Source organism: Perognathus longimembris, chromosome 11, assembly GCF_023159225.1.
Source record: "Perognathus longimembris pacificus isolate PPM17 chromosome 11, ASM2315922v1, whole genome shotgun sequence".
Taxonomy (NCBI): Eukaryota; Metazoa; Chordata; class Mammalia; order Rodentia; family Heteromyidae; genus Perognathus; species Perognathus longimembris.
Genome location: NC_063171.1, coordinates 1407501 through 1426829, shown reverse-complemented (window position 1 = coordinate 1426829; position 19329 = coordinate 1407501). Strand labels below are relative to the sequence as shown.

Here is a 19329-nt window from a genome sequence, read left to right as displayed (position 1 = left end):
TTTTTGACTGGGCTAGTTTTGAACTGTGATTCCCTGATCTTAACCTCTTGAGTATAGCTAGGAATATAGCCTCTTAGGTAGGGATATAAGTACGAGCCAGTGGTGTCCAGAATCACCTGTGTTTTGGGCACCACATTATATAAAATGACTTAGTCTTTGCTTAAGAAGTGTTAGGCAGTTTGTTGAATCCTCTGTAAAAATGATGTCCACACTTCATTTTGGAGCTCATTTCTTATGTAGTATTTCTGAGCTATGAGATTTAGGTTAATTAACTTCCCAAATGAGTCTTAATTTCTTTTTTGTTTTTTTTTCTTGCCAGTCCTGGGGCTTGAACTCAGGGCCTGAACACCGTCCCTGGCTTCTTTTTGCTCAAAGCTAGCACTCTACCACTTGAGCCACAGCGCCACTTCTGGCTTTTTCTATATATGTGGTGCTGAGGAATTGAACCCAGGGCTTATGTATGTGACAAGGCAAGCACTCTACCACTAGGCCTTACTCCTTACCTAGAAGATATTCTGAAAATAAATACATGTGTACAGATACGTAATAGGAAAGTTTGTGTGCTAAGAGAATGTATCCTGCTAACAACTCCTTGTACCACAGCATATAAAAATTTCTTTTTGAGGCCGGGAATATGGCCTAGTGCTAGAGTGTTTGTCTCATATACATGAGCAAAAAAGAAGCCAGGGACAGTGCTCAGGCCCTGAGTTCAAGCCCCAGGACTGGCAAAAAAAAAACAAAAAACATTGTGAATCTCAAAATAAAGTGAATTAATAGTATGCAATTATAAATGGAAAGCAAATATTTTATTTGACATTTTTGCATTCTTTTGAGATGATTTTCATACAGTTCATGCATTTTTGTGGAAGAAACTCTATAAAAGAGCTGGACAACCCTTCTGAATGCCATTTCTAGACCTTATGCTGGGAGTTCTGGGTATCAGTCCTAGACTGAGACCCCTCCCAGGGTATCATCTTCTAGAAGAAGAGGAGGAAGAAGAAGAGGAAGACAAGGGGGAGTAGGAGGAGGAGGAGGAAGATGAGGAAGATGAGGAGAAACATGTTTCCTCCCAAATAAAACCAGTTATATACTTGATCCTAAATAACTGTAAAGACTCAGTTAGTCATCGCATTTACCATCCTTCAAAAACCATCCTGTTTTTCATAGTAGTCTGGTTCTTAATATGTTCATTTAGCATTATAAAAAAGTTTAAAAAGCTATAAATGTGCCATTGAGGTTTGTCCCCAGATATCACTAGGAGAGGGGAGGATCAAGTGGGGGAAGGAATCTGAAAAGGCTGTTTGAGGGTACCAGCTGGCTTTTCTATTCAGCACACATTTTCTTCTGGGCTGCTAATGGCACATTAGACATAGAGCCTGGTTTCCTCAAAGGTTGAGAGTCACCTGGGAAAAAGTATGCTGGTGTCCAGTAGTGTTTCTTTACCAAGATTGGGCCTGAAGATTCCCAGCCAGCCAGGGAGCCACACTAACTGCCAGTGACTACTGTGGGAACATAAGGGGGAATGTTAGGAACCAGCAGGCCTGTCAGTGCCAACAATGTTTCCCTTCTGGCAGATGGAGGGTAGAAGGAGAGTGTAGTAGGAGTGCCCCCTCCTCCTCCTCCTCTTTCTCCTCCCTCTCCTTTTCTTCCTCCCTCCTCCTCCTCTTCCTCCTCTTCCTCCTTTTCCTCCTTCTCCTCCTCCTCCTTTTCCCCCTCCCTCCTCCCCTTCCTCCCTCCCTCCCTCCCTCCCTCTCCTCCTCCTTCTCCTCCTCCTCTTCTTCCTCCTCCTCCTCTTTCCTGTGTGTGTGTGTGTGTGTGTGTGTGTGTGTGTGTGTGTGTGTTATGTGTGTGTATGTGTACACATGCATGCCTATACTGAAGCTTGAACTGTGGGCCTCTCATTCCCTTTGTTTGCTTGCTTATACCAGGTACTGTACCTTTTGAGTCATTTGCCTCTACTAGAAGCATTTTGGGTGGTTAATTGTAGATGAGTCTCTCAGATTTGTCTGACTGGGATGGCTTTGAACCTCAATCCTCAGATCTCAGCCACCTGAGTAGCTAGGATGAGCCCGAGACTGCAGTGCCTGAACTGTCACCTTGTGCCTTCGCTCGGGTGGTGTGGGACATCGCACCTCTCAGACTTCATCTTAGGGATGCCCTCCTTCAGTTCTGGTCCGTCCTCAATCCATACTCTGTGTTTAATTTACTGTGACCTTACCAGCCACCTCCTCCTCATCTTCATCCCTGTTAGAGTCTACAGTTTCTGCTCTTTACCTTAACACTTACTTTCCCCATGCACCTCGCTCTTCCACTGGCTTGGTTACTTTCTCTGTGTCACTGATTCTCATTAAAATAATGCCCTTGAAGCCTGTAGTTTTGCACCTGCCTGGTAGACCTGGCCCAAGAGGCGGCCTGGCCCTCTGTCCCAGCTCCTCTTCCTAGAAAATGACATGTTCCCAACTGAAATAGACATCTGGACTCCCATCCCCCACCTCCCTGAGTCCAGCCAGTGTTCCTCATTCTTGCCAGGACTGGCCCGCTCTGCCTTGGAGTTCTGTTACAGCTTTCTAACTGTCCTTCTCCTGCTGTCATCTCCTTGCCCATGGATTCTAATATGCTTTTTACCAGATTGACAGTCTCAAAATTTCTGAAACTCCACCCTCTCTTTTAACCTCACACTCAACACAGATTCTGGGCCTGGCCTTGGCTCTCTGGGAGCTGATTCTTCAGCCTTAGGGCTCTCTGTTTTTCCCAGTTCTTCCCAGCTCCCTCAAGCTAGCTGGCTCCCAGCCCCTAAGCTGAATGGGCATCCAGATGGGCTCAGCCCTGAGGCCCAAGCCTCTATTCCTGCCTCAGACCAAGGGCAGCACCATCTTGTAACCTACCTTCAGCCCACTCCCAGCCCCACCCTCTTGGTAGCTCCCACGATGCCCTGGGCTTAACTGACCATCTCAGCCCTGAGCACATACTCCCTGCTCACCCCTCCCTCATGCTGCCTGCAGTTCCCAGAGGGTTCCTGACTCAAGGCTTGGCACCTGGTGGCACCTGGCAGAAAGGGACTGGATAAGAGAATGACTTCTCCAACTGTGAGGTTTTAAGGGGATTTTCTTACAGAGGGTGAGCAGGTGGTGTCACAAGCTAGCTTCCTCCACAGCCTTTTTCTTCTGTTCTCTGTGGTAGGAGTTCAAGTAATCATCTTCCATTTTATGTCCTCGTCCCCAGCATTAGTGTTTGTTTACTTTCATATGAGAGTATGGTAGCTTTGTATTAAAATGTTTGAAAATGATGTAAGTAATACTTCTTCATGTTAATATTTGGGCCTATAGATGAAAAAAAAAGTGATTTATTTCCTCTCTCCTGTGTATGTTATCACATGGATAACATTTCTAAAATAATTCACAAGAAACGGTTAGAAGAGGGCTTCTTTCTGGTTTTTCAAATGCACTGTGTTCTTAGGAAGGAAAACAGTTCTGGGGTGTGTGTGTGTGTGTGTGTGTGTGTGTGTGTGTGTGTGTGTGTATGTTGTTTTCTCACTTTCCTTTTACTGCTGTTCTGCCACTTGAGCCACTTCTGCTTTTTGCTGGTTAATAGAAAATAAGAGTTTCATGGACATTTCTGCTCAGGCTGGCTTTGAACTGCAATTCTCCTATCTCAGACTCCTGCATAGCTAGTATTATAGATGTCAACCCCAGTTCTGGACCTTTGAGCTTCCAGTGTGTGTGTGTGTGTGTGTCCTTGAAAAATTTCTTTTCTATCCCAGTCTATAATTTTGTTGAGGCCATGACAGATGTTAATGGCAGAGCCCCTGGCTTCTAGCATTTGCTCCTGACTCTGAGAGATTACTTCTCTCTTAAGATTTTAGTTTCCTTAGTTCACAAAACCAGATGAGGAAAACTTCTTCTGTCTTTCTACAGAGCTTTAGTGAGAACAAATGTGTCTGAATGCATGCCTTGAAATAGATGGTGATAAGCATTATGCATGTATGGAAATTTTGTGTTAGAGAATAGGTCAGCAGTAGACCCCTCTGACAGCATTATGAACCTCTAGATTCACTCTACAGCATGGATGAATAGTATATATGTATAATGCATATACATATATATACAGACATATATGTTTATAATATCCATACACACAGAACATACATATACTCATGTAGATAGTTGTGTAAGAGCATTATGATTTGGCTTTCACTGTTACATCCTGTGATAAACTATGGTGAACTCACCAAGTTGTATACAATAATTGAAATTCCAAACTATTCCTTAATTTCATGGGATGGATCAGTATTTGCCATTGGCATTCAGAGGTAGGAAAGGAAAAAGGTTGTACATATCCATTGAGTCTATGAGGCCTGTACTGAAGTGTGTGAACTATGTAAAGACTTTTCCGAGAAGAAGATGAATGATACCTATCTGGAGCCAATGGTGCTGCACATCTATAGTCCTAGCACCTAGGATGTTCAGTTTGCCACTGAGCTCTTTGCAAAGTCCCACTCTTCAAGATTGTGAACTAGATCCAAGCGATAGAAATGGAATTTGTGTGAAGCTTTTCAGGAATTGAAAAGGATTATTTGAAGAATGAAGGTTTTCTAGTGTTTTACAATGATGTCTCTTCCTTGTGGCTTACTTTTCTATTTGTCTTTGGAAATAGGATGAGTGGAAATCAGAGAATCCTTTTGAACTGGATATGAAAGTATGGTCATTTATGGTTACTGTTATAGCACACCCGGATCTCTGAGCAGTGGGAGATGTCAGCCACACTTGTAGAGCAGATTAGGTATCTGTGGCTCTGCAGTGACAAAATACATCTTTAGAGGATAGCAAGGAAGCTGACGGCTGATGGGGCTGCTGGCAGCCTTCCAAACCCAGGTCTCTGGCCTTTCTGCCCCCAATGATGTCACTCTGCTGTGGGACTCTTTGGGGCTTAAACCAAGGGCCTGGGAGCTCTTCCTCAGCTTTTTCACTCAAGGCTAGTGCTCTTCCACTTGAATCACAGCTTCACTTATAGATTTTTGGTGGCTAATTCAAGGTAAGAGTATTATTGAGTTTTTTTGGGGGTTTTTTTGGCCTTCAGACCATGATCTTCAGGTCTGAGCTTCCTGACTGGCTAGGATTGCACACATGAGCCACTGATGCCCAGCTATGGATGACTTTTGAGAGGAAATTTAGTTTGACTTCAAAACAAAACAAAAACATATAAAGGAGGACACTGAATTGGGTAATTTATATCCTGTCTGTACATGCTTATTACCTTCTGTAGGGCTTTGGAGACTGTCAAGGCTGAGGAGTGATGTTAAAATAGTTGCTGTTTATGAATGTATGTACAAATAATATATAATATATAATATGTTATATGTTACATATATGCTTATATATATTAGTCAGTCAGGGGGCTTGAACTCTGGGCCTAGGCGCTGTCTGTCCCTGAGTTCTTCAGCTCAAGGCTAGCACTCTTAACATTTGAGCCACAGTGCCACTTCTGGTTTTCTGGTAGTTAATTGGAAAGAAGAGTCTCATGGACTTTCCTGCCCAGGCTGGCTTTGAACCAGGATCCTCAGATCTCAGCCTCCCAAGTAGCTAGGATTACAGATGTGAGCCTCCAGCGACTGGCCCTTAAATCATACCTTAAACATGTGATAGGTCCTGGGTGCTCCGTGGTATGACCTGCACATAGACCTACTGCAGGGGTGACCAGTGACAATGACATCTTTCCCCTAAGTAGCACCTTAGAAATTCTGGATTCTTGGTGTTCTGGGACTTCAGCATCCCTGGAGTCCTGGCTGGATATGGAAGCTGCCATCTTACTAGTTCAGGGCCAGAGGCTCAGCAGCACCTTAGCAGTTAAGGCTTTCCCTGGATTTTTAATAAGGGCAGTGTTGGTTTTCATACCTGGTAATGAGAAATAATAAGAGACAGAGTCCCCAAGTCCATGTAGATAATTGTAGTTTGTAGAATAGATAGTTTAAACACAATAGCAACAAAAAAAAACAAAGGAGAGCCCTCATTTCAGAGCTTTTTGTTGTTTTTGTATGGCATTGGAGGTAGAGCCAGGGCATCATGTCTATGCTCAGAAGAGTTCTATAGCCTGAGCCCTCCACTCAGGGCCTTATGTCCATTCAATGCTCTACTACTATGCCATGTTGATAGCCCTTTTTGCACTGGTTATTTTCAGATGGGGTATTTTTATTTTTTTATTTTTTGCCAAGGTTACATCTTTGCCACCATAGCCAAGATGACTAGTATGCATCAGTAAGCCTTGCCTCTTCTCTTTTGAACTTTTTTTTTTTTTTAATGTTTTCTTTTCCTTTTTTTGGCCCAGGCTGGCCTGAGACTGCATTCGTCCTGATCTCTGCTTCCTATGCAGCTGAGATGGTAGACGTGGCCAGCTTTGGGTTTAAAAGGGGGGAAATCTCACAAATGTGTCCAGGCTGCCCTCAAACCTCAGAATTAGTGTCTGCAATTACAGATGTGAACCACTGCACCCAGTTCTCAGTGGGGTTTTCAAGGGACATTTCTAAAGAGACTGCATATTTACACAGAGGACCTGAGATATACTCTGTTTCTCTATAGGCAATAAAAAGGAGGCAGGTGTGGCATCAAAGGTTACACAAAGGTTAGTTTTGTTTGGAGTTTTCTTTCGATCTCTCCTATGTTATCATTTGGAGGAGTTTGCTTTGACTGACTTATTAAGATTCAAATTCCAGTGCAGCCACACCATCTTGAATGACCTTTCAGCTCAGGATTGGAAGTAGTTTACTATGGGGAAAGATAAGCGACTTCAAAGGTTTACTCTGAGGTCTTTTGTTGCATCTGTACAATGGGCCTGAAAGGGAAGCTGGGGTCAGGGAGGTCTGGAACTGTAGTGAGAATTTGCCACATGGTTTGCATGGCAAGCTGTAAAGCACATGTTGCTTTGATCATGGTTCTGAAAAGTATCATATAAAAAAAATAAGCAGATTAGGAATGATCAAAGTTGAAGCTCTTCTGCTACCTTTGAATAGAAACTCAAACTTTATTAATTTTAGAGAAAGAGTCAGTACCTAATTTAAGGAAAGGTTTTTTTTTAAATTAAAAAATTCTTGATGCTTCTAATCTACCTCCCAAATAGCTACAATTATACCATGCTGCTAATCAAGCAGCCATGCTGCACAAATGACAAGTGGTCTGTGGCTGTGTCACCTCAAAAGGGCTGTGACTTTTGTTGCGGCAGTACAGCAGTACCGTCTCCATCTAATGCTTTTTAAATTAAGAGGCGACTGTGGGCCATCTCCTAAAGAAGCCAAATCCCAGGACACAGAGGAGATGTGAGCATGAAGTAACTGTGCCCCAGGAGGCTCATCAAATGTGAACATGTTGAATCTGAGCAAAATGAAACATTATTTCCCCCTCTGGTTGTTGGCAATTTTAGACACTTGGGATTAAGGAGTTAAGCACAGGACAGCTGTGAAGATTTGTGACAACAGATGAGCAAAGCACAGAGCAAAGACCCCTTGTCAGGGTTCAGTCCTAAATCAGGCCGAAGGAGGGGATCTCCATGCATGGAAGAGGCGCCCTGGCCATGCAGATCTCCCTCTCTCCTGCCTGGCCCTGGCCATGCGGGGCACCCCCTCCCCTGTCTGGCAGTGGGCGCAGGGCATCTCTTTGTTGTGGCTGGGTGGAGCAGCAGACCCCTCTGCACCCACTGTCAGTTTCTTGGTACGGAAAACCATCCTTGGCTGACGTGCCCAAATGCTCTAGTGATGAAAAGCGGCCACCAGCCCTTCTCCAGCTCTGGAGCTGCCCTCGTGGATCTGCACTCAGAAAGCTCTTGAAAGAAGGGGAACAGAGGAAATATGCCAGGACCTCTGCAGAGTTTCCTTTTCCAGCCCTCTGATTACACACTAAGTGCCGCTATTTGTGTAAATAACCTTCTCCTCCCCGCCTCCCTCCACCCTCCCTGCTCCTCTTCTCCTGCTCTTAGACTCTCTGGCGTGATAAATAGCTAGGCTACTGCTCAGCGCACCAACACCTGGGAATAATCATGCAAAAATAACAGTGAGAGAGTGCCGCGAGGCTGTGCTTGACATTAACTTTCCTCCGTTTGACAGGCTGCCATTACCAGCTGTTAGACTTCTGAGTCCTTTTTCTTCCTTTTGTCTTTTCCATTGGAGATGGTTGCTTTCCTTCTTTCTTCTTTGGCTCCTTAATAGGTTACATCAGTGTCCCATCCAGATGCCAGAAAAGAGCCTTGACAAAAGAACCCTTGCTAATATGGCCCCGTTCTTTATTCTGATTTCTTAAATACCAGTTATTAGTATTATTGGATCAATAATCCCCGCTGATTTTTTTTTTTTTTTTTTTGGCCAGTCCTGGGGCTTGGACCCAGGGCCTGAGCACTGTCCCTGGCTTCTTTTTTGCTCAAGGCTAGCACTCTGCCACTTGAGCCACAGCGCCACTTCTGGCCGTTTTCTGTATATGTGGTGCTGGGGTATTGAACCCAGGGCCTCATGTACATGAGGCAAGCACTCTTGCCACTAGGCCATATCCCCAGCCCCTCCGCTGATTTTTAAATATCCCATTAGAACTATAATAGGGTTACTCTTCTCTCTCTCTCTCTCTCTCTCTCTCTAATTTTTACAGGTGTTTGAACCCTGGGCCTCTAGCTTACTTAGCTTGCTTACTTGCTTGGCTGGCACTCTATCATTTGAACCATGCCTTCATTCTGCTTTTGCTGGTTGATTAGAGATTAGTCTCTCAGACTTCTCTGACTAAGCTGCTGTGAACATCCATCTTCTAGATCTCAGCCTTCAGAGTAGCTTGGATTATAGGTGTGAGCACTTGGTGTCTGATCTGGAATCTCTTTTGCACATAGCAAATCCTAACTTTTGGCTGTAGGAAAACACATCACCTACTGATTTCTTTTTAGTTCAAGTCTCAAATATCTTTGTCCTTGTGCAGGGGCCATACTAATCTTCTCTGTATCATTCCAATTTCTTAGTATATGTGCTGCCGAAGCGAGCACTCAAATATTTTTGTAATGATGAGAATAATATTGACCATATTTATTGACCTTATTTATTGAGTACTCTTTCGTACTTGGCTCTTCTGTCTTTGTAGTAGTCACAGTAGCCAGGTACCATTTCCAAATTATAGATAAAGGCAGTTGCAGAGAGCAAGTGGCGTGCCTGGCTTGCCTTAGTGAATACCAAACCTGGGACCACTTCAAAGACTGCTATGTGTCCTACCCCATCTAACTTCCACAGGTCCTACTTTTTGTACCCAGGCCACCAAAGACAGTCCCTTGGAAAGGGTTGTGTAATTACAGGTGTGATTTTGCTGTACTTGTGAGATGATTACGTGTCACAGTTGTGCTGGCTCAGCATTCAGCCCACAAGGGCAGGGAGCAGGTTGTATGGAGCCTGGCCACCATCTTGCTGTACATCTTGTAGAAGGTGAATGTGTTGGAGTTTAGGTGAACATGAGTAGACTTTTTGGACAGATGCATGTACTCAGAGTTCATCAGTAGCTCCCCACAGTGATTCATCATTGGCACAAAACTGTAAAACAAGGGTCGGTTTGGCCAGTTGCCTGTTGCCAGATGCCAGTGTATGAAAGGCAGAATTTCCCCAGGTTGAGCTTCTCTGGGCTAAGCCCCCTTTTCTTTCCACTTTCAACACACTTTAACCACATATAGTCATGCATTTGGAGGACATTACGATTTATGTTTAATATAGTAGGATATAAAAAGGAGCTTTGTAGGGCTGGGGATATGGCCTGGTGGCAAGAGTGCTTGCCTCGTATACATGAGGCCCTGGGTTCAATTCCCCAGCACCACATATACAGAAAATGGCCAGAAGTGGCGCTGTGGCTCAAGTGGCAGAGTGCTAGCCTTGAGCAAAAAGAAGCCAGGGACAGTGTTCAGGCCCTGAGTCCAAGCCCCAGGACTGGCCAAAAAAAAAAAAAAGGAGCTTTGTAGGGTTTTGTGGGGTTAGACAACTGTAATACCGTGCATAGCAGACCAGGGACCTGCCTTCTTTTTTCTTTTTCTTTTCTTTCTCTCTTCCTCTCTCTTTCCTTTTGTTTCTATCTCTCTGTCTCTGTCTGTCTGTCTCTTTCCAGTGTTTACTATGCTATGCATTAGGCTGAGCATTTACATTGGAGCAAGGACTGATAGGACCAGGACATGAATCCTGAATTTACTAGTTGATATGCAGTTCCCTCACAGGAGGAAGGCCCACAAAACTGATGGCACCCACTGTCTGTGTGTGTGTGTGTGTGTTTGTGTGTGTGTGTGCATGCACGCATGTGCATGTGCACAGGTGTGAACATTTTAGTGCCAGTACTGGGACTTGAGCTCAGGGCCTGGATGCTGTCCCTTACTTAGCTCTGTGGCTCAAGGCTAACGCTCTATCATTTGAGGTATAACTACCTCCTCTTCTGGCTTTTTTCGTTTTGGGTAGTTAATTGGAAATCTCCTATGCTTTCCTGTCTGAGCTGGCTTCAAATCTCACTGATCATCAGGTCTCAAATTTCTGAATAGGATTAGAGGCATGAGCCAAAAGTGCCCAGATACCCACAGTCTTGATGAACTTTGTTGACCCAAAAATTATGGCTCAGTGTGTAAGTCAGTGACCTAAGAAATCAGGATGCCATGACTTGAAAATCTTTATAAGGCAAAAATAACTGCTGAGGCCAGAAATGGTGGTAGACATCTGTAGTCCAAACCCCTGGGAGGCTGAAACACATTGGTCAAGAGTCTGGGGCTCAGGCTGGGGATATGGCCTAGTGGCAAGAGTGCTCGCCTCGTAAACATGAGGCCCTGGGTTCAATTCCCCAGCACCACATATACAGAAAATGGCCAGAAGTGGCGCTGTGGCTCAAGTGGCAGAGTGCTAGCCTTGAGCAAAAAGAAGCCAGGGACAGTGCTCAGGCCCTGGGTCCAAGCCCCAGGACTGGCCCAAAAAAAAAAAAGAATCTGGGGCTCAAAATTAATTAAACAAACCACTTAGTATTCTTTAAAATCCTGTTTTACACACAAGACACATGGCTTTGTGTGGGGCACCCTGAGATAGACAAGAGAACTGAAACTTTTGGAGGGCTACCCTACCTGGAAGGAAGAATTGACCACAAGGTTTGAATTATGTCCTTTCTGCCTCTTTTTGGGGGATTCAGATTAGATTCCTGTATATTTTCTTTCTGTATATAGTAAGCTACTCTTCTGATCTGAGCTGCCATGAGCCACAGTTTATTTATTACCACTGCACAAATAAGGGCCAATATTTTCTGTAGAGTGAGTGAGCTGGAAGGTAGCCTTCTCTCTGGAACGTTCTCAGATTGTCTCAGGTAAAGACTAAAGCATACACTAAAGCCTGTGGCTGGGCAGGTCAAACTGGGGCCAGATGCCCAGAATGTTACCTAGCCAGTACCTTAAGAATAGGTGGAAATTCAGTCTCTAATCTTCTAATTACTGGCAAATAATTGAAATATTTTTAAAAATAGTTGAGGAAAACTCTTCTGGGAGGGGCAGTAGTTCCCTACCCCACCCCCACTTTTTGTTTAGTGGCCTCTAGTGGCCTGCCTCAAACCATATGGGTGGTCTTTGTGCTCCCCTCTCCTCCCCTAGGCCTGAAATTCTGTGTGAGGAGGTCATGGGGGATATGGCAAGGGTTCCCTTCTCCTCTCCACCTGTAGTACGGATCTGGCACTATAGAAATTTTGAGCCAACATCAGTAAAGTACCACAACAGGAAAGCTAAGAACTTAAATTTTGGTTTAAATCAAAGGTTGGAACATACAAGACTCAACTAGATTTAAAGAGTTAGAGTGTCCTCCCACTGGGGTGCTATTTATGATTATGTTCCTATTTATAGTTGAGCTGAACTACAGCTTTCTCATTTAGAACTTGTTCTAGAATATCATCAACTCTGACATTTTCTTTTCTTTTTCATTTTGAGTTCTTTCAATGACCTTAAACACATGAAAAACAAATAGAATGAGCTGATAATTGTGCATAGTAAAATACATTTTCTTTAGCTCGTAGTGGGGCTTGAACACAGGGCTTGAGTGCTGCCCCTTAGCTTTTTCTTTCAAGGCTGGTTACCACAACTCTTACATCTCTTGATGTGGTAGTTAACTGGGGATAAAGAGTCTGATGGTCTTTCCTTCTCAGGCTGGCTTTGAAGCTCACAACTCAGATCTCACTTTCCTAAGTAGAATTACAGGCACGAGGCACCAGGGCCTGGTTTCTACTCAGACTTTTGATGGAAAAAGGCTCATTTAATCCATTATTTTGCACATCCAATGGAAGTTGTATTTCATCTTTCAGTATTAACGTAGGCCATGTATCAGGCCATGTAAATAATATTTTCAGGATATTGTTCCATTTAGTTCTGTTGGTTGATATGTGTAGTGTTGGTTTATAGCCAATTTATAACTAGCTCTACAAATTAAGAAGATGTTAGGAAACATACAAAGCATGGCAGTAACTGATGTCTAATTTTCTTATTTTTAATTTTAGAAAGTGGTTTTAGTCTTTCCCAGTTTTTCAGCTGTGATGAAGACTAGAAGGTAGCCTTGGATAGTTTTTCTGTCTAAATTTCCTTCCTCAGAACCTCTTTCCTCATTTGTCAGCCCATTTTAAAAATAGGAACTATCAATGGGAACTTTGATCCATATTAAGCTGCATTTACACAACAGCATAAATCATTATGACCTATAGGTTGGGACTGCTTCCTGCTTTTCTTTTCTTGGATTCTGTGATCAGGAGTGCCAAACAATAAAAAGCACGGAGCAAAAGAAGTTTTATGGCAGATTTGAGAGCCAGAAATTTGCTTTGTGTAGCATGCAGATGGGTGAGAGCTGTTCTACATCTTGGGCCACTCAGGCACATGAATGACAGTTTATCATTTTAGTGGAATGCTAACTGTAGTAGATGTAATCCCTATGGTCACTTGAGCAAGAAGCAACCCAGGTGACTCCTTTAGCAGTTAAACTAGGAGCTTACATTCTCATCTGACATTCTGGAAATATACTTTTTGTCTATCTGTCTGTCTATATCTGTTAGTCTGTTTAATTTTTTAATTTTTAACTTTTTTGTGTGTTGGTACTGGGGAATTAAACTCAGGACTTAGACACTGTGCTTTAGCTTTTTTGCTCAAAGTTAGCTACTCTACCATTTGATTCAGAGCTCTACTACTCCTTTTTTTTTTTTTTTTTTAGAGTAATTAGAGATAAGATTCTCTCCAGCTCCTCTGCCTTGGCTAGTCTCGTGATTAGCTAGGATTATAGGCACAAGTCACTAGCACTGGCTTTACTATTCTTTTCAAGTAACCAAAATGATATAATATTTCAATGTAGCCAAATGCCTACAAAGGGTAACTCATGATGTATGAATGGCAGATAAGATAATATTTTCCCAGAATGACCTCTTCTGTGTTATTTCCACATTTACAGTTCATTAGTCCAGCTGATAACACATGTAAATATTGTCCATTAGTCACAGGCCAGGTCCATGTGTAGCATGAATATAGGAAATATGGACAAACATGCTTTGTGAGGCTTTTTCACAACTCATAAAAAAAATCCCCACACAAAATGATCTGCAGGGTTAAAGCTATTCCGTAGCAGTCCTACCAGCTGCTTATTGGCCAAATGGACTGAGTTCTCTGGTGACCCACCTATTTCCTAAGCACGTAGATTTTGGTTGCATCGTGGCCAGATATTTCCATTTGTGAGGGATCCCTTTGCTTCCCTCCTGGGGATCAAGGTACAAGGGATATATCTTTGTACTCAACATTTTGTACTTGCTTATCATTTCAACTTTATGTATTCTGAGAGAGGGCTCCTGAGACTTGATCAAACTGACCCATGATCTTGAAATGATTAATTGCCAGATATGTGCCTTGGTGAAACTCATGGTCTGTTGATGTGGGGCATGCCCATTTATTTTTCCTCTTTATAAATTCTACTAAATTTTGTGACAGAACACGTAATTAGGCATTGCTTCTGAATACATGTTAATAATATCCACTTTGCATTTCAGTGTGTGTAATCAAGTTTATATATATTATATATTCAGTAGAGTATGTTAATATATTTTAGTAGTGATTTAACTAGTTACAGTTTATAAAGTACTCAGAAAACAATTTAGTCCATTTCCTTTGGTTTAAATGTCTAGTAATATAGACATTATTGTTTATTGATATTTACTGAAGTTTCTTCTTTGAAAAAGGTTACAATTTTGAAAATAAGATTTCAGTAGGAGTGGAAAATAGTCTTAATATTGCCCAGTATTTTTCATTCACATATTGAGACTATAAAGGTTGTCCATTTGTGAAGTTTGAGCATAGAAGGCCCGCCTGTAACCCTGGAAGCTTGCTTGTACCCTCATGTTTACCTTGTTTGACATGAAGAATGAAAATGCTTCTTTGTGTTCTACTTTGTATTTTTGGCACCATTAAAGGCTTTGATGCATATGGTACTTACAAATGGAGTTGGGAATGATGATCTGTTCTAGAAGGAAGTAGAGAGATTGCATTGCAGAGCACTGGTCACCTGCAGCCCCACTGCAATAAGCCTGTCTGTCTTTCAGGTTGACTCCCTGTTTACAGTGCCAGCACCACCACCGCCGATTTCCAGCAGTCTCGCACCTCAGATTCTACCCTCCTACTTTCCCCCATCCTCATCCAATATTGCAGCACCTGTTGAGCAGCTTTTGGTTCGGACTCGTTCCGTGGGTGTCAATACCTGTGAAGTTGGAGTAGTGACAGAGCCAGAGTGTCTTGGGCCTTGTGAACCTGGGACCAGTGTGAATTTGGAGGGAATCGTGTGGCACGAAACAGAAGAAGGTAAATACGATTTATTTTTTATCTATTTCCCTATGCTTTCCTCACTATGGTATCTTTCTGTCCTGCTAAGAGGGGGGAATTGCTTGTGTGATATATTTGGAATAGACAGAAAAAATGATGGTTGGCCTCTCTGGATTTTTGTTGAAGTAAGAGCTATGTTGATTTTGATGTAAGGCTGCTTTCAGAATCAGGAGTTGGAATCCATAAAAATGTTTCTGTTCTTTCAACATGAGCATGGAAGAATTCTGAGACGAGCATATGCATAGTAGGAGTGTTCTGCACCTGCTGAAATGAACTGTGAAAATTTGGGTAAACAGGTCTCAAGGTCATTTTATTTTTGGTGTGTCAACCAGCCTGTCTAATGTGATTGTTTGAGATTGTGGAGGTTTATATTTAACCCTCTGAACCAAGCAAGATTTCTTGCCAAATGTAAGGACCATGGTCATGGGTGTGACTATGGCTGGTGGGCATTCAGAGGTGAGGAAGCCAGGGCCAAGGGCTTGAACCCTAGTGGAGGCAGGACAATCTTTTCTGCTCCTTAACTTAGTAAGCCATTTGGGAAGTGCCATCTTTTAGTCACATTGAAATGAGATGCAAGGGAAATGGATCCATTTATCATTGCTATTAGAAGTATAAATCAGAGCATGTGCCAGGCTGAAAGTGGATCCAAACCTGGGTTGTCCACGTCTCCTAGCACCTGCTCACCAGGGATCAAGTTTCAAATGGCCCCTGTTTTAACAAACTAACAAATTCTGAGAACAAACTACCAAAAATCTAGACTTGCTATGTTCTGATCAGATGAGTGGAGCAAAGGAGTTATAGGGAGAAGTGTGTTCTGCACTCTCTGTCCCCCTTCCTGGAATTCAAAGAAGAGATTTGCTTCTATGCCTTTGAACTCAATTGGTCAGAGATAAAGAAGAGAGCTGGCACTGGGTGGCTCAAACCTGTAATCAAGCTACTCAAGGGGCTGAGATCTGAAGATCATGATTCAAACCCAGCCTAGGCAGAAAAATACCTGACAATCTTATTTCCAGTTAGCCACCAAAAGGACAGAAGTGGAGGTGTGGCTTGAGTAGAAAAAGCCAACCAAGAATTTGAGGCCCTGAGTTCAAGCCCCTAGTACTGGAAGGCACACACACACACACACACACACACACACACACACACTGGAAGGCACACACACACACACACACACACACACACACGAGAGAGAGAGAGAGAGAGAGAGAGAGAGAGAGAGACTGACTTAGTAGCCATCAGTGAGAGAAATGAGGAAAAAGATGAGAATAATAAAGAAGATGTGAGGCTTAACTATTAGTTAGGTTCTTCTGAGTCAAGAAAAATGAATGGAGGGCTGAAACTTAGGAAAAGAAGGCAAAATATATACAAAAGAGTCTTATGTGGTGGGAAAAGCGAAGCTATGGGGTAGGGTCAATTGCTGGACTAAAAAATAGTCCCAGTTGATTGAAGAAAGACAAAGATTCTCAGAGAAATCTTGGAATACAGCTCATTACATTATATTATATGTTTGTATGCTATGTTTTTGTAAATAGATAAAACATTTTGTAGATAGTGCCTATAAGGAAGAGAAACAATTATACAAGAGAAAGTATCTGAAAATACTAGCCATGGTGTACTCTTGTCCTTCCCTGTGAATGGAAACAACAGTCACATTTAAATCTTTCAGGTACACATTTTTTTTTTTCCTGAACAGCAAAAAAGACTTGGAGAGAATAGAGGCTAACTTCCATAAACTTGATAGTCAGATTTTTTTTGTTTTGTTTTCACTTAGAACATTTACTCGTGGGGCAAATTACCACCCATCAGATTATTGCTTGTCAAGAGTTTACTTATGTAAGTGTGGGATAAGATAGTGGGTGGTAGAGGTTGTAAAACTAGCCACAAACTTCTGGGTCAGCTTGGGTTATTTTTCCCATTTGCTGGCTTCGTTTTGACTTTTAACCTTAGGCTCCAGTGAAGAGATGGGATTATTTAGAAAATAAAAATATAAGCCGGACACCAGTGGTTGACATCTGTAATCCTACTTCCTCTGGAGGCTGGGGTCTGAGGATCATGATTTGAAGTCAGCCCAAGCAGGAAAGTCTGTGAGACTCCTATCTCCAATAAACTACCCAGAAAAAGCTGGAAGTGGTACTGTGGCTCAAGTGGTAGAGCACTAGCTTTGAGCACAAAGAAGCTCCAGGACAGTGCTCAGGCCTTAGGACCAGCAAAAAAAGAAAAGTATCGGTTTCAAAAGTACATGTTTGTGATATAGTGAATGAAATGGGTCAGAAGTAGAATAATGATACTTTGGTTATATGCTTAAAGAGCTCTGAGATATTATTTGGTACATATTTGTAGAGTCTCTGGGAAGTTGGTGTGCACACAGAGGTACCTGTGCTACTGGGCTGTTGCCCATTCATCCCTTCCCTTTGCATTCACATACCGTCTCCCAACTTCAGAAGGCAGGTTTTTAGGTAAATAGGATCTATGCAGGATCTATGCAGTTCCAGTTTTCCTTCCCAGCTCTCATTTTCCAGGACTGGGGATGTTGGGAATATTTTTCTGTAGAAATAAGGGGTTAGGCTGCTAATACAAGTTATGTTTGCTGAATAAAAAATTTTTTTCACCACTGTTGAATTAAAAAACTTGTCTTTGGGGGCTGGGGATATAGCCTAGTGGCAAGAGTGCCTGCCTCGGATACACGAGGCCCTAGGTTCGATTCCCCAGCACCACATATACAGAAAACGGCCAGAAGCGGCGCTGTGGCTCAAGTGGCAGAGTGCTAGCCTTGAGCGGGAAGAAGCCAGGGACAGTGCTCAGGCCCTGAGTCCAAGGCCCAGGACTGGCCAAAAAAAAAAAAAAAACTTGTCTTTGTGAGGACTTTGATCACAAGATGTATTTAATGTGCAACCATTTTCAGTAGCATTTCATTTACATTTTTTTCTTGGTACAGTATGTTGAAAACTAACAAAAAATTAAAGGAGGGGCTGGGAATATGGCCTAGTGGCAAGAGTGCTTGCCTCGTATACCTGAAGCCCAGGGTTTGATTGCCCAGCACCACATATATAGAAAATGGCCAGAAGTAGTGCTGTGGCTCAAGTGGTAGAGTGCTAGCCTTGAGCAAAAAGAAGCCAGGGACAGTGCTCAGACCCTGAGTCCAAGCACCAGAACTGGCAAAAAATAAAAAATAAAAAATAAAAATAAAATAAAAATTAAAGGAAATTGACAGAGATAAACACATACACAGACAGACACATACATACATACATACATACATACATACATACATACATACATACATAGAACAAACACATTTGGAACTAGTTACATGGCAGACTATTTGAGGGGGAAATGAGGTGGAAGGTAAGATCCAGTAGTTTGTTGTATGAGGGTTCACTAAACAAAAAACTGCCAGTGGAATGCATATAAAATTGCAAGGTGCCTTTGACAAATGTCTTGTGGGTTGCGTTGAGTAAAATTCTTTCCTGATACTTTGAATTCGACAGCATTATACAACTGGTCATGGTATTCACAAACCTCACCTGTTGCTTGCCTTCACACATGTGTGATTGTTGATACCTGTGTTTTCAGATCCTAGAATGTTAATAATTTTTATTTGTGTTCTTTTGGGGAATAGTGAATTGCTTTTGGGGGATGTTGATGGGGATCAGCTAGATTGGAATGTGAAATCTTGATTTAATACTTAATTTTCCTTGTGCTTGAAATTCATTCCTCAAAGAAGGATCATTCAGTCAGTCTTTGCTCCAGTGCTGCTGCTAGTACTCGAATTTTGTAGTTGTCTAAGAACCAAGTTGTGCTCAGGAAGTGTTATGAGTGAGGTTCCCTCTGGAAAAAATTAGTGGGTTCCAGATCATGTGTAGTGAGAGAGAAAAACTATAATACACTTGGATGTTTGCTCCTTTGACTCTGATCTTTCTCCTTTAAGGTGAATGCATAGAAGTGATGATGTATTGTTCAAAATTGCTCTCAAATGTTGGAAAGTATTTCTTAGCATTTTGTTCCTACCATTTGGGACACACATGCCTATGTGTACCTATTTGTTTGAAAATTTGCTCTATTTTTAGGAGGGTGAACTAATGAAAAAAAACATGATGTATCCAGCAATATGTGTAAATACATATTGATGTATTGTGTAAATACATGTTGATTTGGCTTCTTAGCTCTTTTGAATGTGTTTTCCTTTTGTATCTTATGGAATCATATTTTTATCATGCCTTTTCTCTTTTTTTCTGATCATACTGGAGAACAGATTTGGTCCAGAGAGGCCAGGTCAACTCTTGTGCCTGTCATTCACTGCCACTGTCATACTTGCTCTCTCATTCTCTAATGGTTGAGCAAAGACTTCACAGAAGAGAGAAAATCAATGCTGGCATTTGCCAACAATGGTCTTTTAAGTGTGCACAGGTGGCTGGACTGTGTTTCTCTATGCTTTGCCTGGAATCATCTTAAGAACTTTCAAAGCATGCAGGTACGGAGGGC

The 19329-nt window shown here is 42.4% G+C and overlaps 1 protein-coding gene and 1 non-coding gene across 3 annotated transcripts in view; one reads left to right on the top strand and one right to left on the bottom strand.

Moving 5' to 3' along the window:
• The window catches only part of Znf608 (zinc finger protein 608), a 116865-nt gene that overhangs the window by 32027 nt on the left and 65509 nt on the right, over positions 1 to 19329 (top strand). For both annotated transcript variants that reach the window (XM_048358279.1, XM_048358278.1), the window contains exon 3: positions 14571 to 14826. In XM_048358279.1, coding sequence (XP_048214236.1) covers positions 14571 to 14826 — 256 coding nt within the window. The remainder of the gene's footprint in view (positions 1 to 14570; positions 14827 to 19329) is intronic.
• On the bottom strand, positions 8898 to 9003 carry LOC125360337. Its single transcript, XR_007212725.1, has one exon. It is a non-coding gene; the product is annotated as a U6 spliceosomal RNA (small nuclear RNA).